The sequence below is a fragment of the Manis javanica genome, chromosome 12 (assembly GCF_040802235.1).
Source record: "Manis javanica isolate MJ-LG chromosome 12, MJ_LKY, whole genome shotgun sequence".
NCBI lineage: Eukaryota > Metazoa > Chordata > Mammalia > Pholidota > Manidae > Manis > Manis javanica.
The window spans coordinates 107,399,751-107,421,848 of NC_133167.1; the positions used below are offsets into that span (position 1 = coordinate 107,399,751).

Genomic DNA, 22,098 nt, shown 5'->3' on the forward strand with positions numbered 1-22,098 from the left:
GTTGTAAGAGGAGATAGGCCAGGCCACAAAGCCAGCTGAGCACAGGACTGGGGGATGGTGACAAGGGCTTGAGCAATGTCACCTGCACTTCATTTTATTACCAAATCAACAAGTGGGTGGAGAGACGGTCCACATGACATCAAGCGCACATGGTGAGGACAGGATGCAGCTTCAGGCCTTCCCTGGTCCTAGCAGAAGGTCACCCCAAATTCAGTGGTCCCAGCAGGCTGCTCAGTGAAATCATCCCTCTGTAGAGCCCAGAACTGTTGCCTTTCTCCCTTTGGAAGTGTTATTTTGAGGAAGTGGCTCATGTGATTATGGAGATTTGTGGAGTCCAAAATCTGATGGGGACAGCTAACAGACTGGAGTCACAGAAAAGAGTTCCAGTTCAAGGCCAATACCTCCTGGCAGAATTCCTTGTTTCTTGAAAGAAGTCAGTCAGACCTTCAACTGATTAGATGAGGCCCACCACATCATAAAGGGCAATCTGCTGTACCCACGGTCCACTAATTTAAGTGTTGTGTTGTATATATTTTATTTTCTGTATATTATGATGTTTTGAAAAACAGTAAGACAAAATACTTCCTTGCTGGGCAAGACTGCCCCTCCCACAGCTAGCCAATTCTTAGAAAGAGCAAAGGGTCCAGCCAGGAGCATGCCTGTGATCATAAACCAATGTGCCCACAGCCATACTCCCCTCTCTGGCCGTGCACACCAGGAGGTAATATTCCTCTATTTTAGTCATCCCACGGTGGAGGCTAGACTACTAGAGACCAACCTTCTAGCCCAAAGCTCTTCAAAATTATTTACACTAGCAAATCCTAAGTTGTCCACCCTGCCCTGCCTTATCCTCAGAAACTCTAATAAAAGCAGTGGCTCAAATCTTCCCCCTACTCTTGTCTTCTGTCTCCTGACGTTCCTGGTGTCTCCACATGGCCCTGCATGGCACGCCTCCCATCCCAGCACCCGTGAGGGTAATCAACCTTGTCTTCCTGAGCCTCTGTCTCCTCTTGCGGCCACACCCGACTGACCATCTCAAAGGTGGAAAGAATATAAAACACTTGGTGTCAAGAATAGCAGGTATTGGCACCTGTGAGACGGGACTCAGGAGATGCCTCCTAATGGCCATGCTGGCTGGCTGGCTGGTCCACTAGGGCTCTACCATCTGGGAGGCCCGGGCACTGGTTGATGTTCCTGTGCACTGTCCTGCATGTTGCCTTTTGGGGTACGGTGGAGGCTTCTCTCTAAAGTGTGGATTCTGACCTCCTAGAATTCCACTCCCATATTCCACTCCCAGCCAGCCCTGACTCGGCAAGGCAGGGGTTAAAAGAGTCTCCCAGCCCTGCCAGGAGGCGACAGCCTGGCGTGATTGACTGACATTATCACCAAGGCCCCCCAGGGAGGGCGGGCAGTGGCTCACTGGGGAGCAGGCCCACTGCGGGGCTTCATGGCCGACAAGGGCAGGATGACCTTGGTGAGGCCACTCCTGTGGATGGGCAGCACTGGTGTAAGGCTTCCTCATGCTCCCCACATTCCTCCTAACCAAGGAGGCCCCCTGCAGGGAGGCCTCAGGGAGCCCCAGGAGGCCCAGGCTGGGGTACCCTTTCTCCACCACACAGGTCGCGGGTATTCAATGCCAAAGGAAAAGGGGAAGGAGTTTTTCATCCCTTTCTCCCTACACCTGAGGTTTCCCAGCTGAACAGATTCACCCCCCGGGATGACAGGCACCAAGGAGGTATCAGATCCACACCGACCCCTGGCGCCAGGAGCCCCTTGGGCGACAGCTCACTTTCCTGCCCTCTGCGGCGTTCCTGGAGGGCAGCCAGGGAGGGACGGGCGCCCTCTGCACACAGCCACCGGCACCTTGTCTGCATGTCCCCAGAAGCTGGTTGTTGTGCTTCTAAGGGTTGAAAGTCTTCGTGCCTGACCCGGAGCCCGACTCAGGGGTGAATTAGAACACATGTGCAAGAAGACACAGTTCCATGTGGCTGGAGACTCAGAGGATCACAGAGCTGGAGTGAACCGTCACCCTTCAGACCGGAAGAGGCCTCCAAGACCATCTGCAGCGGCGAACGCAAAGGAGACCCACCTTAGGCCCGCTCCCACCACCCCTGGTGGTGCCCCCTTGCACAAGTCCCTCAAAACTCTCAGGCCTGTACTTTTCCTACCCTAAATTTACAGTCAACATGGTCATTAAATGAGAATGGAAGAGAATTCATTCAGTAAACGGTTGCCACCCGTTAGACTGAAACATCTCAACTCACTGGGTCCCAAACCAGAAGCTGCTAATGTTCTGAGTCCAAATACGAAACATTTTAGTAACTCTGAGCTGTCCAAGATTCTGGTTTTTAGGATGTAGGCTTGTCATTTCTAAACTTCAAGGTCTCCTCCTACTCGAGGCTCTCCTGCCCCCCCCCCCACAGGCTAGGGCTGAGTGTGGATATGTGAGGGCTGGGAGGGAACGGGGGCCCACAGAGCCCCTTTCTTCCTCACACTGATGTGTTACCTGCTATCAACTGACAGAGAAAAGAAGCAGGAGCCAAGTACACTGTGAGGAAAAGGTGAGTCTGGGCTCCCGCTGCTCAGGAACCACCTTCAGTGGCTGTGCATCTTTAGTGTCTGTCCATTGCTCCCCCCATCAGGACCTTTCCGCACGAGTACTGATAATGGAACCATCTCCCTTGGACATTTTTTTTGCATCACATTTTTAAAGGAGGAAGCCCTAGGCCTCAAATTCTGCCCGTTAACTCACTGCAGTTCTGAGCGAGCACCTGCATGTCACTAGTCAACAACACTGAGACACTGTGCCCCGTGCTTTTACCAAAGGTCCTGAGTCGTTTCTGCCTAATCCCAGCGGGTAGTGGGATCAGAACAGCACCTTCTCGGGCGCCATCTAGCGGCAAACACAGGTGCCATGGGTACCACGGGCTCCACCTGCCAACAGCATCTTCCTGGCTCGAGGATTTTCTCAATAGCTCACAGCCAAAGCTCTGAATCAACAATTTTCCATTATCTAATTTTCCTAAACCAACTTGCTGAATACATTTTTCCTAATGATCTGTTCCTGTACAACCTTAAATTGTCTCAAACAATTCAACAAAGTCCTTTCCCCATCAGAGATGCAAAGGAGGACACAAGTAGGACCATGGGGACAGGGAGGCAGGTCAGATATAAGCACAGGAATACACGTGGGAACAAATGGGGAGTGGAGGCAGGCACACCCTGCAAAAACAGAGGTCATGAATGTCACTTAAGGGCAGCCTCACATACTGACACGGAAAACTGGGCATTTGAGAACGCCTGAATGAGATACAAAACAGACATTGGAGGGAAATCATAGCAGCAAAACTAATATGGTGAAGACATGGTGCAACAGAAAGCTTTGGAAATTCCTCTATGCAACAAATTGGTAATTGGATGAATCCCTCTTTGCAGCAGATTCATGATTCAGGGCTGCAGTCAACCTGGTTTTCAGTGTGCTGGCTGCTTACGCCATTCTGGCATCAAGATATCAGCAGGAGTCACACCTGCCAACCCAGTGAAATCCTTTTGTGGGATTTCTTAGCCTCAAAGCACTGCCAAAGTGAATGCTGAAATCACGTACCAGCGTTCAGCTTCAGTGTGAACAGCTACTGGAATATAAACTGTCCACCACACAGTGCCAGGCATTCAGCAGCTCTTGATGACCACTTGTCAAATATACGAATAAATGAGTAAGTCTGTGTGGGCTGAAATACGGTTACAGTGATGTATGGATGGTATCGAAATGAAAATATAAAATGCAGCTTTGTCTCCGAGGGTTTGGTCTCCCAGAGGCCACCAGGCCAGGCATGGTGCCGTAACAGCCTGCCTGCCCTCGGGAGGGAGACGTGTAGCTTTCCCGTTTCTGTCTAAGGAGCTCGGTTTCTCACACACCCACCAACAGTCTGTCTTTTCTCCACTGACACGTGGCGCTAGGACAGGTTATATATTAAGGCACATAATCCCAGGTCTGCCTCTGAGCACCCCATTCTGTTTCATATCTGTTGTGTGCCCAAACCAGAACGTTTTATAAATATGACTTTTCCCTGGTGTGTCTTAATATTTGGAAGGGCAAAGATCCTTCTTTATCCACCTTGCTGATAAAAACTGGCTAATGTGTAGACCTTCCCTCTTGGTGTAACATTTTGGAATGCATTTATTACGTTTCATAAAAATCCTGTTGGAATGTTTTATGAGATTACATTGAATGTATAGATTGATTTGAGCACTAGCCATTTTATAACAACATTAAGCTATATAGAACTTCTTGCACAGTGGAATCTTATTTCCTCACCTGGAGAAAACTTTTGTAGGAGAGATTAGGGTGGATTTGGGGGAGATGCAGAGGAAGAGACCAGTCAAGAGGCCGGCAGGAGTCCTTGGGACCAGGTAACGCCTGGAATCCTGGCCGCCTTTCGCGGCCGTAGAGGGGTGACCGGCCCAGGCACCTCCCGCCGACCCGCAGTCAGCGCCACCAGCCCAGCTCCTTTCCAGGGCGCGTTACCGGCTGGGGAACAGCAGGAACCCGCTTCCGCCCCCGTCCAGAGGCCGGTCCGATCCGTGCTTTCCCTCCGAAACCAGAAGACTCAGTCGGCCCCCCTGGCACCCCGGGCACGACGCGGCCGGAAGCCTCCCCGCCCCCGAGGGGCGCGCAGGGAGGGGCGCGGGTGGGTCCTGGGCCTCCGCCCGCCGCTGGCCGCCGATGCCCCCCCGCAGACCCCGGGGCGCGCACTGCCCTCCCAGCAGCCGGCGGCGCGGGGCCTGGGAGGCGGGGAAGGCTGCTCGGGGTGCTGGGGCTCGGCGTCGCGCGGCCTGGCGGGCACGGCCTGCGCCTCCTCGGGCTTCAGAGGAGGGCCGGACCCGACCTGCCCGGGGACCCCGCCACGCAAGAGGGCTGTGCTGTTGGGCGCCACTCGGCTTTGAACTTCTAACCCTTTGGGTGCCGGAGGGGAGGCTCCGCCCACTGGTCCTCGGCGGGCCGGAGTGGGGGCCTGAAGGAGGCCCCAGCTCTGTCCCCCAGGGCGCCGTGCCCTCCACGGAGCTCGCTCTGGGGGCCCCTGGCTCTGAGCTGTGCCCCTGCGAGCGCTGCTGCCCGGCTCAGGGTCGCACGGGGCTGACCTGGGCCCAGCGGCAGCTGGAGAGCTAAACGCCCCCGAAACTCGGTCCAGCGCCCCGGACATGCTGAGCCAAGACCAGACGGGGGTCAGTACCCACCCTCGTGGCCCTGCAAACCTCATCCTCTCCTTCCCTTCCAGCAGGAAATGGCCTGGGCCTCCACAGTCCTCTGCGTGGGCCGTAAAGTGCCTCGTGTGTGTGCTGGGGACACTGGGTTGCAGGTTATGGCTCAAACCCCAGCTGGTCAGAGCGTGGGACAGCGCCTGGGGGTCAGCGAATGGCTGCCCAAGCCCCAGCCCCTCTTCGCGACTCGCAGAGCCGTCACTGCACACCAGGGCAGTGCTGTTTCCACTACCGCTCAGTTTTCTGTGCCCACAAATCCATTGTAAACTTTAATACTAGAAAACCCAAGCACTAGTCATAAAAGCAATTACTGAATTCATGCACCTACCGGAGCCGGACAGATACAACCGCCACCCCCACTGTCACTGACTGGGGCGTGCAGATAGACCCCAACCTAGATGAGTCTGTTTCCATTATGCTTCTCCACCTGCCACCCTCAAATAAATCCCCAGAGAGGAGGTTAGCGTTCTTGAGCACACACTAGAATCCAGGTATTTTGTGCATACTGTCCCGTGCGATTGCGTATCTGGTCTTTTGGGGACCCTGGAGAGCCCCGACACCTCCTGCCCCTCTGGACTGCCTGCTGGCTCTGCGGCTCCAGCTCAGGTTTGCGTCTGGCAGAGCCCTGCTGGTGGTAGGGAGGCTGTGCTGGCTGCTTCCCCAGCCCCCCACTAACTCTCTGGTCTTTCCTCTTCATCCCCCAGGCCCTGGCTCCGTGGTGCACTACGTCACCACAGGGCAGCTTCTCTCAGGGTAGCTGGCCCTTTCTGGGCTGCTGCCTGGCTTCTGGTCCAAGGCCTGAGCTATGTGTGGTCCCGAGCAGACGGGCATCCAGGCCTTTGTTTGTGGGTCATGCTTCACCTCCTGCAGCTCGGCGTGTGGAGGCGGTAAGGGTATGTGGCCTTTCACCTCCGAAGCTGTGCTGCTAATGCACATGTGTGTTCCTCAGGGTCATGAAAGCTCAGGGTTGGGAGGGGGCTCAGAGGTGCTCCGAGGGGCTCCTTCCGGAAGCAGCAGTGACCCTTCAAAAGCTTTTTCTTGTCTTCAACCAAATCTTGTCTTCCACTCTTTCAATTATTTGGATGAGCTTTTAGAGCCATAGAAGGTGACTTGCTTACAACCTTAGTCAAAGAAGGTTGGTGTAGATTTAACTGCAGACGAGGCAGTGGACTGGGCCTGTGACACGTGCATTAAAACTTTAATGCAGATAGAAGCCATTTGGGAGCCAGGGCCAGTTTTTTTCCATAAAAAACAGGCTGCCTGGCTGGGCCTCGAGCCTGCAGGCTTACCTGGGGTGCCCCCTGTGCGGGTCAGGCTCCATTTTCACTGGGTGTATATGGACACCTGGAGGGTCAGGCGAGATGTGGCAGTGAGTTTAAATGAATGGCAAATGTCAGCGTTTGAGCTGCCTCATAATCCCATACAATTTGCCAGGGATTAAAAAAAGGTGGAGAGTTCGGGGCATCCAATCCGTGAAGTCATGCAGCTGAAGTGTTCGTTAAATTGTGAACGCTGAGGATTGGAAGGGTGTTGGAGGCATCCTTGCCAAGGTTCAGATCTCGGTGGCTTATGCCTTCTCCTATTCCCGAGGCTTTCTCTGGAGGAGCAGAAGTGAGTTTTCTGGCTTCGGGGCTGAGCCTAAGGAGAAAATGAGTCCCTTTACACCCAGAGTGGAATCTCAAGGAGGAGGGAGAGGGTGCTTCTGACAGACATCAGGCAACTCCCCAAATCTCTCTGGGCCCGAGGAGCTGCGACCCTGTATCTCTAAAGGCACCAAAAGCATGTTTTGCCGCCACAGCAATTTTGCCCAAAGCTGGACCTTTGCGTTCAAGCAGTGCAGCTCCTCTGAGATGAGCAGACTCTTCCTGGAGGAAGGAGAGCACACATGACTCTCCAGCACTCACACAGACTGGAGCCTCTACTGGGCACCACACACAAGACTACATATTTTCACCTCTGCCCTCAGCCCAGCCTAGTAGGAAACCCACTAACGTGCAAGCGTGTGGCCTCAAGGACAGAGAACCTTTCAGCCAGGTCCTCCAGCAAACGTCTGAAGCTCCAAAGCAGAGTCAGGTCAATGCCAGTCACTTAAGAGAAGCTTCCTGAATAACTGCCAGATAAATCTTTCTTCCGGGGCTCTGTGGGGATCCTCAGGCCAGGCCGACCCGGGGCCTTCTTCAGAGATGGGGGTGGGGCCAGGCCCGTGATGTGTCCACGCTCATGCTGCTGGTGTCCACGGGGCCGCTCCACACTCTTCTCTTCCCCAAGCTCCCTCAAAAGTTTCTTAAATGATGCCATGATTTTCTGGTATTAAGTAAAAAACTAAAATGGGTAAGTGAGGAGAGACATGAAAATCAGAAACTAGGAGAAACAATTAGTCATCTCTCTCTCTTATTTTAAAAAATAAGGTGACTTTAAAAATACATACATTTAAAGGGACAAAACAAAAAGGAGAAAAATCAGGAAAAGGGACAAAATATTAGAAAACAAGATGAAGCAAAAAATGTACGATTGTTCAAGGGGAACCAGATATTTGGCTCTAAGTTTTATAACAGCCAGTGCAAGCTTACATAGCTACGTGGTTTGTAGTGCTTCTGAGATAAAGAATCAGACAAACAAATAGAAATCCACTGCCTTAGCAAAAAGCTTTGAAAGTTAAAATAGAAAGCAGCCAATCTATTCGTCATCGTGAAACCAGCACATTGGGGTCTCACAGAGAAAACGCTGGGTGACCTGGTATGTAGAAACCAAGGCTCACTGGATTTTGCAAGAGCTTCACCTCGGGGCCAGCAGAGAAGCCGCAGGCAAATTGCAGTTCAGGAAAAACACCTCTGGGAGGAGCCAAAACAATGTGTTTTGAAGAATACTGAATAGCATTTAAGAAATTTCTTTTAAGTGACCATACTATAATCCAGAAGAATCTACTAACAACCGAGTGACATGCAAACCTGCTGAGATAGCTTATGAAAAATGTGAGAATTTAAACATAGATGATGTCTTCTTTTTAATTCTAAATAATTCACACTAGGTTACTGTTAAGTGTGACTCATTCAAGAGACCCTGATATTAGTGACCTCTTATTTAAACAAAGCCAGTTGCTTTTCCCTATTTAGTTACTATATTTCCATTCTAGTGCTATGTGTTACCAGCATCTTGTTAATTTTTGTAAGCCTGTAAAGCCATCTGCACTCAGTATGAGATGACAGAAGCATATCTAAGTCATCTCATCCTTATCACATGTCTTGTTTTAGAAATGTTTCTTTAGAGGAAGCTGAAAGTTCTTTAAAGGAAAGTTGAGGTGAACTTTAAGGAGAAGTAGGGCAAACTCAGCATAGATGGGTAGAAATATAATATTTAGAAGTATGCAAAATACAACCATACCAATAATATGCCATGATTGTTGGAGAGTAATAATATTCAGTAATATGAAAGATGCTCGATGTGACAATTCACCTGGGAAGTGCAAATCAAAACCACAAGGTGGGATACCACCGCACACCATTAGGATAGCTGTCATCGCAAAAACCAAGAAAACAGAAAACAAGCCTGGCATGTTGGAGGTGGAGACATTGGAATCCTTGTACACTGTTGGTGGGAATGTAAATTGTTGCAGCCCCTGTGGAAGATGGTATGGATGTTCCTCGGACAATTAAACAGAATTGCCATGTGACCCAGCATCCAAACCTGGGCAAATACCCAAAAGACTCGCAAGCAGGAACATGAACAGATATCATACGCCGTGTTCCTAGCAGCATCATTCACAAGAGTCAAAAGGTGGAAGTAGCCCAAGCGTCCATCCACAGACGAAAGATAAAATGTGGTGCATGCACCCAGTGGAATATTATTTGGCTTAAAACAGAAGGGAATTCTGCAATATACTATGACAGGGATGAATCTTGAGGACATACATTATGCTAAGTAAAATAAACCAGTCACAAAAAGACAAACACTTCCTGATTCCAATTACGTCAGTAACCAAAACCAGAGACAGAAATCCAGGGATGTGTGCCGGGGGCTGTGGGGAGGGGAACAGGAACGAGCATTTAATGGGTAGGGTTTCAGCTTAGCAAAATGGCAGGAGTTCTTGAGATGGGTGGTGGTGATGGTCATGCAACTATGAATTATCACAAATTATTAATAATCTATTGTTAATATTAAATTTAGATTAATACCTCTGAATTGTAGACTTAAAATGGTTGAGTTGCTATATAAGTATTTTGCCACAATAAAAAATACTTTGGAAAAAAAAAGACCAAAACATACAGCCATAGCTGAAAACCTTGAGCTATTCACTATCTCAAGTTTTAACATCTCCAGAAAGCGTTACGGTGGGAAGAAGCCTGGCGCTCCCAGACCACATTATCCTCTGTCCCAGGACGCATACGCCCCTCACTTGGACGCACCCTCCTTCCTACTTGAACTTCTCACATGCCCGTGGGTGCGCTTTCCTTTCCCAGCTCACCAGGGACTCTAGAGAACATCTTTCACTACATTTGCGTTTGTCTGCAGTGCCCAGCAGGTGCAAAAGCCCAGCGAAATTTCACATTGAGGGGATGACAGCCTCAGGGAGGTAGGATCAGAGGCCAGTGTGGAACAAGAACAAATAGTTTGAGGCTGAAAGGCAAGCGACAGGCTGCCCTTAGGGTTACACGTTTGGGCTTCATATTTTTCTTAACATTATGTTTGTGCCAGAGATCATGGCATCAAAGACTCAGTGAGAAACCAGCTCACTCCAGGACTCCAATTCATGGAAAAAGAAGATTGTTTTTCTTAAGCATCTTTTCTGGGCCTTCGGTACCATGAAGAAAGACATTTCAAAGAGGACCCCCTTCTGCTCCAGCCGTTGAAGTGTTGGCCAGACATCAGTGAAGCTTGTCTGCACAGCCCAAGTCCTTGGGTGGGCCCTCCTGGGGGGCTTTTCAGGGGACTTTAAAGGGGCATCCAACGCTGAGTCAGGAGTAGGTGGATTTAAATGACTTTCAGATTTTATTAACTTGGACATGTGCACAATTCCAAATGGACTGGGTGGGCTCTGTGTGCTGCAAGCAGGCCTGGCAGCCATACTTGTTCCTGCTTGCAAGTAACCAAGGGCATGTTGGTGGGCAAGGGAGAAATCTGCTGTGAAAACCCAAAGTCTACAGCCTGAGATTGCCTGGCAAGTGGCTTTGTTTCATCCATGCTACACTGTCCCAGTGGTAAAGGATGATGACCCATGTCACCTTCCAGACAGCGCTTGGAAGATGGAGCATCGTACAGGTTTCCTGGAAACGGGATGAAACAAGATCATTGCCTCATTTCTTTCTCTTGAGTTGACACGTTCCTTAAGGACCTTCAGAGCAAGCCCACTCAGCCCTGGGGGAAGAGCTCCCGCTACATCCTGCAGAGGGAACATCTTCTGTGTGTGTTCATTTCTTCTGTGCAAAGCCTTTCTCGGGACCTCCCCGGTCTGCTGCTTGCCCACCGTCCCCAGTTCTCACTCGGCCCTGCAGCAGCTACGGCTTGAAGTATTGCCTTAACCTTCCTGCTGATTTTCCTCTCTCCGGCACGCCCACAGCACATGCACACACACACTCACACCGCACACACATGCACACATGAACATACACACACACATGGTCCTGCTGGTTACCCGGGCCAGACTGACTGCAAGCACCACAGACTGGGTGGCTTAAACCACAGGCATTTATTTCCTTGCATTTCTGGGGACTGGAACTCCCAGATCAAGGAGCGGGCAGGGTTGGTTTTTGGCGACGGCCCCCTGTTGCTGTGTGCCCACACGGCCTTGGCTCGGTCCATGCGAACAGTGCTCCTGCCTCTTCTTACAAGGATTCAAACCCATCATGGGGCCCCACCCTCCCGACTTCATCTAAACCTACGCACCTCCTCATCGCATCACACGGGAGTAGGGCTTCCACACAGGAATTGTGGACAGACACAGACACTCAGTCCTAACACATACGCACATGCACATTTATCCTGCACCCCAAAGGCAGCCCACCTGTGTCTGCAAGAATCGTTTCCATAGCAAAATACAAACTCCATAACCTGAAAGTTGGCGCCCTGATCCACCTCCTGGGCCGCATCAGCCCTACCTTCCCTTCTCCAGCCAGCCACCTGGTCTCCTGCCACACCTTCCCCATCCCCAGCCCACTCCCTCTGTGTCCTCGTTCTGTTCTTTGCCTGACCCAGGTCCAGAGGCACAAAAAGTCCTCCATCCTGAAGACAAAGATGAGCTTCTCCTCTCCTCATGGGCTACATCAATGGCAACGTGCGACACTGCAACGAGCGCATTTAGTCCCATCCCAGAGGTTCTGGGTGCTGGTGTGTTCCAGGCTGGCTCCAAGTCTTGTGGGGCTCAGAGTGCCCTGCAAACCTTCCTGGGCCAGGCTGTGGGCCCACTGGGCAGGACCGCCTCATGCAGCATTTGGATTAGAGCTGACATCTTAGTTGTGCAGTCGGAGCTCAGGGACTAGTGTGTAGGTGTGGCAGGTTATTTTCCGGAATGCCACGTGCCCCTGAATGATAAGCCAGGAAAGGGGGTCACCCTGTTCAGGCTACTGTGGGCTGGCTGGGCATCACACTGCCTTCTCTTCCTCAGGCACTGGGACACCACGCTGACTGTCCTGGCACAGGGCTGGGAGGCCCCCCCACCAGGGCTGGCTGCTGCTGGAGGCTGACCGGTCAGCCCTCTGGCTCTTGGAAGCCCTGTTCCAGACCGGGCCCCACCTGCTGCTTCAGACGTATGTGTTCCTCGCGTCAGACTGCACAGATACGGCACCAGATGAGAAGCTTCCACCGCCCAGCACAGACTGCCCGGCTTCTCCAGGCAGACAGAAACCCTCCCAGCCTAAGACCTCCCCAGCTTGGGAGAATTAGGGCTGCCTGAGCTTACTAGTGCAGGACGATGGTAAGTTGCCTTTTGTTTGAACTGGTAAGTTCAAGGGGGCTGAGGGGTGTGGCCTCCCTCACGGGGGTCAGTCCATAAGGTAGAAATTGTGGTAGTCAGATCACCTCGACAAAGCCTTGGGAAGGGACCGCATGCTGCCTCGTAGTAAGATCAGTGTGTGTGTTTCCCCTGTATCCTCAGTCACTAGACCGGCTCAGGGCCACGGGAGGCACCCAAGAGCTGTGTGGACACAGAACGATCCAGGCCGCACACACATGTCCAGCTGTCCAGGGCGTGGGCCCCTCTGCCTGTCCGTCTCTCTCCCATTCTCTCTCGGTCACTCCCTGCTTCTCTCCCCTCCCCTCTCTTCTCTGTGTCCACATTTGTACATGCTTACATTAAATACCTGAGGCTCGTGACGGCACTGGCCTCCCCTCCATCTTTATCAAAGGGCCTGGCACAGCCTGACGTTCTGGTTTTACTTCCTTGACTAGAGTGCTTTTGTGTGGCTCCCCTGAAGTACATCTGGGAGCCCCCACACCTGCTTCCTATGGGCCGAGCCCAGACGGGGGAGGAGCCTGCACCGTGCCACTCCCGTATACCTTCCATGTACATAGCTGTGCGGGTTTGCCCCCGGCTTGTTGCACCGGGTGCCTGCCGAGGCAAGGCCCCCTCCAAGCCAGGCTGACAGAGAGGTCAGACGTGCCCAGACCCTGCCGTCTGCTCCCCTTCCAGGGCTTAGCGCCCTCTGCTCCTGGTTGGCGCGGTCCTGGGCCCTGGTGTGCTGTGCCCGGCCATGGGCCCCTTGAAGCCTAGTCACCTCCGCATGCCGTGGGCTGCCCTCTTCCACCAGCATCCCTGGGGGGATGGCCATGTTGGGGGCTCATGCCCTCAGTCTGGGTCTGTTCCTCAGAGTGTAAGGTGTCTGGGTTTTGTCGTTGGAGGTAAGCTGAATTGCCACCCCAGAACTGAGTGCCTTAAAACAACCATTTATAACCATCAGCCCCAGTTCTTGGGGACTGACTGGGCTCCGGTGGGTTCTTGGGGGGCCTCATGCATGTGCAGCCAGATAGCAGGGTCCTGCATTCCCAAGGAGGCTCCCCACCGTGGCCTTTCTCTGGGAAAGTAGCCTGGACTGAGCGTGTGGCAGCTGAGAAGCCAGGAGGAAGGGCGTGGGAGCTGCCAGCCTCTTAAAACTGGCCCAGCGCTGGGTCAGAGAAGTTGTGGGCAGTCCAGGCCCGAGAGCACGAGGCCTGACGCCAGCCTGTGAGCGTACAGGGAGGGCTATGCCTGGTGGCTCTCCTTGGCGACGCACTGTCGGCCCGGCCAGCTCCAGGCACGGCTTGGCTAGCCGTGCAGCTGCTCAGGAGACAGTCCTGCATCGTGAGCTGAAATCCTTTCTGCGGAGCCAGGAGGGATGCACAGGGTCCTGCCTCCCCTGACCCCGTACACGAACACAACGCCCCTACAATGGCACTGCCCACAGCCTCCGAAGGCCTCCACTTCATTCCAGTGCTGAATGTTGGCCGTGTTCTCTGTTTAAAACAGACATCCCCACTGAACCCAGACTGCTCCTCTCCCCCTGCCCGGGCGCACCTGGGCATGAACCATGACGACGGAGTCTGCCTGGTGCCCTGGAGGGGGCCTGTGTCCCTGCCAAGCAGAGGGGCCCTTCTGGGCATCCGGGAACACACTGCAGAACACTGTGTTCTAAGATGATTTTTACTGTAATAACTTGTTGTCATAGAATCCTTACTGTTATTATTTCTCAATTTAAATATTGATAAATATTTAGATTGAGCCTGGAGCAACCACAAATACATTTATAGTTAGAAAGGAAACATTTTGAAAAAATATTGCACTTCTGCAAAGAGATACTAGCTTTTTTTACTTATTAAAAAAAAAGAAATCAGCTCAAACTCCAGTATGTTATTCCAGCAGTGTAGGAATGAAAAGATGGCTCAGCTGCCTGCAACGCCTTTCTTTTTAATGTGAAGGTTCTCAGCTCTTAAACAGCGGCTGAAAATTAGCTGGTCTCAGTTTCATGACTGCCTCCTTAAACGCTTTCTGGAACTAAACGGCATAAGTACTAATATTTGGGAAGTGTTGTGGAAGCTAGATGTTTTTCCACCCCCAAATCAGATCAGCTCCCCTTTGTAGGGACTGAGTGAGACAGTGTGTGCCAAGGTAAAGCGTGTTGGTTTTCTGTGCCCTCGAGTCTCTCTGGATTTTGCCTTGCTTCTTGCATGCCAAGTCGGCAGCGGTCAGAAGGAGGTTCGAGCCCTGGTTTCCATCCTGCCCCCCTGCCACTACCCCGTGTGGACCCTGACCTCCGCGGCCTGCCTCTCTCTAGGCGCCCAGTGGCTGGTGATGACATTCTGGCTCGGGCACAGCAGAGTGACATCGTGGACAGCACCTGCCGCTGGCGGCGGTTTGACCTGCTCACGGGGGCCGTGTGCATCGTCTGCTACCTCAGCTTCTGGGACAACCCTTCCAGAACCAGGATGGCCGCATTCTGTACGGCAAGTGGTGAGGACGGCTTCGGCTAACCCTAACTTACTGTCCATACCGAGCAGATGTCTGGGTGGGTGTGTGGCTGTGGGCTGTTTGAGGTGCGGTAGGGAGGACAGGCTGTGAGCTGTGGGTGTTGGGGTCACCCAGCAACAGCGTGCGGGACAGATGCAGACAGAAGAAGCGGCGGGACCCAGCCAGCACTAGGCAAGTGTCAGTACGGAGGACAGGACAAAGGCCAAGCATTTGAGACTAACTTAAGAACTGGCTTCCACAGGACCAGACAACTGATGAGATGGGGTTGATGTAAATAGCAGGGAGATGACAGCCCATGTTCTCCAGACCAGGCTGCCGGGCAATGCCATTCCTATTGAACTCTGCCTGCTGAACCTTTGAAACACCGCCACCCAGAGCGCAGGGCATGGGGCGAGCGGCTATGCCCGGGATGCATGAGCAGCTCCTAATGATGTTTTAAAATCTCTCCTTGTTTGACTTTCCTAGAGTTAAAATGATGCCAATGGAAGACCATGGCAAAGCTTTCAAAGGCTTTTAGCATGACTGTATAACGATTTAGTTTTTTAAAGTGTCTCATACAAAGTATTTAAAATATAGCATCTTTGGAGTATGGACAGTTTGTTCAGTTATTTTTTAAAATTTATTTTTATATTTAAAAATTGGAAACCAAAGTATATAAGCCACGAACCTTCCGTGAGAGCGGCCACCGGTTTGCAGGATGGCATCACGTTCTGCCAGCAAACACGCTTCCCGGTGATGTGACCTGGTGGCCACAGGCCCAATTTACCTTTAAAGAGGCAGATACGTGGGGGAAAATGTGAAGTTGTGGAAGTCTGTGACCCTTGCTCACTGGAACTTGGTGGCACTGTGAGCTATGCAGATACTGTACTGTGTCATAAGAGTAGGACGTGCACGCAGGCACACAAGACCGAAAGGCATCAAGCAGGAAGTGAAAGCTCCTCTCAGCCCGCCTCGCCGAAGGGAGGCACGCGCGCTGTGCCCTCACCCCTGGGTACTCAGGATGGCGCAGACGCTCAGTGAGCTGCAGGGAGAACAGGGACGCTCCCCCTCTGACAGAGCAGCACCCCTGTTCCCCGAGCCTGCCTCTGGGAGGGCCACCAGCCAGGAGAGAGCCTCCAGCACCCGAGGCAGCTGCTGCAGATCCCGGGCAGGGGCGTCCCCGGGGCCGGGGGCCTGACCCGGGTGCTCACTCCCCTTTCGCCCTCATAGATCGTGCGCCTGGAGGACCCCATCCTTCCGCCGCTGGCCACTGACTTTCCGCAGGGGGCATCGTGGACCAGCGGGCAGGGTGGATTTCTGATTGCAAGACCCAGTGGGGCCTCCTGAGTTGCTCCCTCCTGCAACTTGCTTCTTTGCCATGAACTAACTCCAAAGGCAGGAAGTCGCCCGGGCTGAGCCCAAGGAATGGAGCTTCCCGCGCGGTGGGTGGCGAAGCCGTCCCCACGTGGTGGTGAGGAACTGAACGGAGCTCGGGGGGCAGGCGGGGCAGGGCTGCCTTCACCTGTGGGCAGGGCCCTTCCGGACCCCACGCCCCGCGCTGTAAGCAGCCAGAATGTCTGCGTCAGGTACAGCCAGGCCGCCGGCCCTGCTCCCCTCCTCCGGGAGCGGCCCGGACCCCTGCCTCCAAGTGGCCCTGGAGGCAGCCTCGGTGGGAGATGACGTGGGGATTGGAGGCAGTCCACAGGCCCTCAAGGCGCAGCTCTGGCTCATGACTGGGCCTCCCTGACCGGCACTCCCGAGTACCTACTGCACCCGCCTGGGGCTGCAGCCGAGGATCCTGCCGTGCCAACACCATGGCCCTGCACACGTACTCAGGACTTGCCTGATGGGGGCCTAGTTCCCCTTTGTGGCCTTGGGTGGCTCCCTGTAAAGGATGCCCGAATCCCGACACCTTGCCCACAGTGGTGAGAATACAGAACAGCATAGACACGTCCACGTACTGAGGAGCCGACTCTCATCAGTGCGAATCCTGTTTCCATCCCTGGACTGAGGCCGGCTCTGTCACCCCACCCCTTGTCATCCCCCAAAGACACATGGGGGTGGGGGTCGTGTGTGAGGGTCCCGCCAGCCCTTCAGGCTGCGACTTCCTGACCCTTCTATGCTTCCCCTGCTCCTGTTTGGGTTTTGTGCTGTTGATAGCAAGCGTCTGAAACCAGGCACTTGGTCCAGTACAACAGGAAGCTGGAAATAACGTGGGAGGTCCCTGGAGCCCTCTGTTAAAGACATTATTGTCGTAGTCAACACTTCGGATCAAAATAAATTAAACTGACAACAATGTCCTTAAGATGTTTGTGCACAAAGGAAGCGGTGCCGCTGCCCGTGGAAATCCCTTCGTGTGCGGTGTTGGTGGGTAAGCCTGACCCCGGCTGCAGTCCTGCTTTTGAGACGATTCCTCCCCTCCCCCCCCAGCTTTGGAACCCATCAGCCTGTGTGTGGATGGTCGAATTCTGCGTGTCTGATCCAGTTATTTGAAAGTAAAATTAAGATTTGTACCAGACATCTCCCACATGCATGTGTGCGTACACACACACACACACACACACAGCCAGAGCGCTCATTTGGAGCCACCCTCAAGGAAGAAGTCATAGAATTAGTAGGATTTAAACTTTTGTTTTTAAGGTTAGAAACATTTACAGCTTGTGGAAGCTGGAGCCCACTTAAACTCCCCCAAATAGTCAGTTCTGATGTTTTAACGGGATCCTTGTCTCAGACCCCAAATTACATTACTCTACTTGGAACTCCAGAACCTGGGATTCTGCAAACCATGGAGAATGCAGGTCCTCAAAGAACATGACCTTGTGCTCTTTATTCTCTCCTTTTTTGGGCAGTGTCTCCCTGGTGATTTAGTGCAGCCTGCTACACCCTAAACCCACAGACATCTGGCAGGGCTTCTGAAGGCCGTTCTGTGGCCCTGGCCAGCGTGACAAAGCCAAGGAAGAGTCCTCTCCCGGGGCCACAGCTGCAGCTGAGGAGGTGCCGGGGGACCCAAGCATGTGCTCAGAGGAAGGTTATGAGCTAACAAGTCTGGGGAAGCCCCCCAGCCTGCAATGGGGCCCCCCAGAGGCCGGGCTGGAAAGCCAGATTGCTGGCGAGGACTCTTTCCTCCATCAGCACCACTGGTTGTTGGTGAAACTTGGCCTAAAAACAGGAAATGTGTCTAAGATTGATGCAGCCTTTGCAGAAGACAAGCCTGGCTGCTTTTGTGCCCCTGCGAGGGGGCTGAGCCAGCACTGCAACCAGCAGAGCACGCCCCTGCCTTCCCAGCGAGGCTCCCCACCGGCGCCCCATGAGCCCCTGACCTCAGAGAAAGGCTCTGAGTTTCAAGATGTCTCCAATGCAGAGGCTGACCTACGGGAAACCTCACGTTATGTGTCTTTTGCCAGCAACAATCCCATCGAAGCCCCTGCCCGGAAGCCGGCAGCTACACGGGAGGGCAGCCTGAAGGGGGGAGCCGGGGCTGCTGCTGGGGTACACGGCCGGGCAGAGGGCAGGCGGCCAATGGTGGGGGAAGGACAGAGCCCCACACCAGGCTTCAGTGCCACCGCTGACGAGGCCTTGTCCTCACAGCAAGAAGGTGGGCCAGTGACTCCACACATGGGCCACTCTGGGAGGAGCCTGAGCCTGCCGCAGCTCCCCTGGCCAACATCAGCCCCATCCCAGGCCACGGCCCCAGGGGCAGCTTCCCTGGCAGAGCCCAGGGGGACTTGGAGTGTGAGCAGCAGTGGGTGCCCGCAGGGCCCTAAATCTTCTTGTTACACTTAGCTTCTCCCAACACTCAGTGTTTACTGATCTTTTTAAACTATTCTAGCTGCATTATTTTAGAAAATAATAGTCAGGTATTGCAGGCCCTTTGTGGGCACGCAGGCGACGTTGCTGGCAGTGAGCTGGAGGCCCACAGAGCAGCATTGCCTCACATCCACCCCCAGGTGTGAGCCCCCCACAGGGGCTGTGGCTGCAGGGGAGGCCGAAGGCCGAGGTGAGCTCTTTCCTCTGACCCCAGCCAGGGGGCTAAGACCCCAGGCCAGCAAGACAGGCGGGTCACTGGCGGTAGGAGAGTCCCCTTCCCGACACACACAGCAGGAGCACCCTGCTCAGTACCTCTCCATGCAGCCAAAAAGCGAGGTGCCAGATCAGATCACTTCTACGATCCCCTGCGGACACCACAAACCCCACATGTGCACAGAAGGCTCCCTAACAGCACTCAGGGAGAAAAGATGTCCAGTCGAAATCACAAACTATATGATCCGGTTTTATTTTTCTTGCTGTGGCTTCTAGGAAACTCAAAGGTAAAACCCAGGATTCTGTTTCATTCAGGGATCTTTTTACACTTAGCTTCTCCCAACACTCGGTGGTTACTGATCTTTTTAAACTATTCTAGCTGCATTGTTTTAGAAAATAATGGTCAGGTATTGCAGGCCCTTTGTGGAAGCAGGTGAGAAATGGATGCTTATAATCCTCAACATACCTGAAAATGCCAACGTCACTGTGAGGTTATCTCTTTGGCAGGAAAGTGGCATGTTTCTTTCCACACGCTGTCCGTCCTCTTTCCTGCAGGCTGGGCAGCCAGTGGGGCTGTGTCAGGACCTTGCTGTCCACTGCTGACTGCACACGCCCACGGTGCAGGGACCCAACTGAGAGAGAATCAGTTACAATATGATTAGGTGGTGTTCCCTCTTTAAAAGCAGGTGTATTTGTCAGCTTTAAGTGCAGAGAAAAGCATAACAACCTCATGGGCATAAATGGCCAGTATTTATTTTTCCACTGATGGGTCTGTGGGTCACCTAAGGGGCTCTTCCACCAGCCTCAGGTCAAGGTTACACCCCAGGGTGGAGGGGCGGTGCACACACGGGCCAGAAATTCCCAGAGGAGCAGGTGGAAATGCAGGCATCAGCCACTCTTGCCCACTTTCTGTGGCCTCAACAGGTCATGTGGCCACGCCTGCCTTCCGTGGGCCAGGGTGGAACAAAGGTCTACCACAGCAGGGTGACAGCCTCACTTTCCTCATGTCTTCTTCCTCAGTCTCATGACCCTGGACTTCATAGCTGTAGGATTCACAGCAGCAGAAAGTTCAAGCATCTACTTTAAGCTGTGAGTTCAGAAATCCCTAAGTCGATTCTGTCCATTTCCTAAAGCCTTAGTGTTTGTAATTCCAGAGATAAGTTTAGGATTCATGTCCCGGGGTATCTGTTTCTCTATGGTTAAAACAGAGGTTTGAGATCCATTTCCCCTTGGCACCCTACACAGAGGTCAGGTGGCTCCCCTTGACCTGTGGCTCTGGCCCCCGCGCTAGCCCTTCTGCCTTCCGCCTCTATATTCCTTCCTTTTGCCCCCAGTGACTTTCACAGCACTTGGCAAAGGCAGCCAGGGTGACCTTCAAGACAGTCAGAAAACAGGGCCCCTTGAAGCTCAGTGTGGGGCCCAAGTGGGGAACCCTGGCCCCCCAAAACAGCCTCCAATTCATTCCCTTCCTCCACAGAGCAGTGACAGGCGTGCAGGGAGGGTGAGAAGTGGGACTTGGCAGCAGCCTCCCAGGAGGGCCTCAGAGCCGTGGGATGCCTCGTTCTGCTCAGGCCAGGGACTAGGTTGGCCTGTGACATTGTTTGGGGAGCAGTGGTTGGCTTGGCTTTTCATACTGTATTCCAGGCATGAGGTTTCTACATTCCTTTAAGCTGCTTCCTGAGTCAGTTTGCAAGATAAATGCTGACTGCACTTGAGTTTTTTAAGCATCAAGAAAGGATTTTACTTTAAACCTCAGTCTGGTGGCAGTCTTTAAAATAAGTGGTTCGTTTTATGTCCTCCAAAATTTTATCTAATTTCCCATCTAGTTAGGATGACCAGCTGTCGTGGTTTCCCCAGGGCTGGGGGCTGGGGCACAGAGGGATTCTTAGGATGGAAGGTTTGAGGGCTAAAAGCTGATAGTCCCAGGACAGCTGAGACAGCTGGTCACCCTAACACCTGTTGACTGTACTGGCCTTTTCTACTTGACTGTATCCGCTGAGTCAGAGGGGAGAGAAAACACTCCCTGGTTAAAAATCTGGGAGACAATACAAGCTTCCTGGAATATGGTCCTCTACCTCCAAACCCTTATCCCCCATCCTCATCAATTAGACTAATGCTCCCCTTGCTAATCGTGACTACAAAAGTCAGTCTGATCACTAACCTCAAGCCCTACCAATGCCAGGAGAGATCCGGCTCCAAAGTCACAGCTATAATCCAGATTTTGAGTTAACATCTCTCAGGGAGGAAATCTCCCATGGAAAAATACCATGGAAAAATCCATGACTTTGACCGCACAGATACATTCATTATGGCAAGACTATAATTACAACATTGCCCATCAGGGTTTCCATTATAAATGGGGTCTGAATCTTGGTGGAACACAATTATTTCCAGCTGGAGTAAACCATGGACAGGTTTTCAGCCCAGTGGCTTTTTCTCTGATTCGTTTACAAATTATCAAGCTGGGGGTCAGGGGATGGAAAGAGGGAGGGCGGGGAGATGAGGTTGGGAGCTGAATAAACAATATGGATTTTTGTTCTTAGCGTGTCCTTTAACTGAATCTAAGAGAATACAAACCAACGAACCACGGTCAATTAAGGATGTCACTCAGACCCCAAAAATCGTGGATTTAAAGGCAGCACTTTGTCTTTAATTTACTTTAAAAGATGGAGCACCCGATAGAAGAGAGATTTGCTTTTTTTTTCCCCCTTATACCCAAAGTTTGGTCAACCACAGAAGAAATAAGCTTTGGGCGTCCTGTGCCTTTGAGGGAAGGAGCGTGATGGGGAGATAAGAGGGCTCTGTCCTGGCTTTTTTTCTGGTTAACTCTGCCAATCACTTCATCTTTCTGGGCCTCGCGGTCCTCTTGTCTAAATCTGGATGCTATTAGCTGGCCTGGCTGGGTCGCAGAATTCTCACGCATGCCCGCCAAGGCCATGATCATGAACTCTCTCACCCAGGTGGCAGGACCCTTGTGCTTGTACTGACCCACACCTCGGGCTGATGCCCCAGCTGCCCTCTAGAGAGGGTCTGGTCTGAGAGTCACCCTGTGAGGTCAGAGGCGCCCTGTCTGGTGAGCTCCTACACCCTAAAGCAAATGCACAACGGATCCTGATGGGTGTTTAAGCTTGCTTGTACTGAAATGTTTTACAGCAATTGCCCCAAAGCCATAAAATTGTCTGGGGGATATCCTGCCATGGTCTTGTGACCTTCTATGGCACGAGAGGCAAAAACCTCATCCGTGAGTAAAGGGGCAGGGGGGACAGAGACCCCTCTTGGGCCTTGTGGGCTCATGGGGTGGAAAAATGGCCCTTCTGAGTGACCAACAGAAATAGGAATTCTGAAAGCATTAGGTGCCCGTCTTATCTCTAGCACTTCCAGGAACAGCAAAGGGAAAAGGCCAGATT

At 52.7% G+C, this 22,098-nt stretch overlaps 1 protein-coding gene across 1 annotated transcript; it reads left to right on the forward strand.

Moving 5' to 3' along the window:
* Positions 1-75: 75 nt before the first annotated feature.
* On the forward strand, positions 76-18,563 carry XKR5 (XK related 5). The gene is given in 11 exon segments (XM_073219297.1): positions 76-816; positions 5,980-6,044; positions 6,047-6,146; positions 11,858-11,903; positions 11,905-12,034; positions 12,875-12,937; positions 12,940-13,061; positions 14,306-14,528; positions 14,531-14,667; positions 15,902-15,980; positions 17,382-18,563. Coding segments are annotated over 11 exon segments (2,199 nt in total). The 5' UTR covers positions 76-655; the 3' UTR covers positions 18,455-18,563.
* The last annotated feature ends 3,535 nt before the right edge of the window (positions 18,564-22,098 follow it).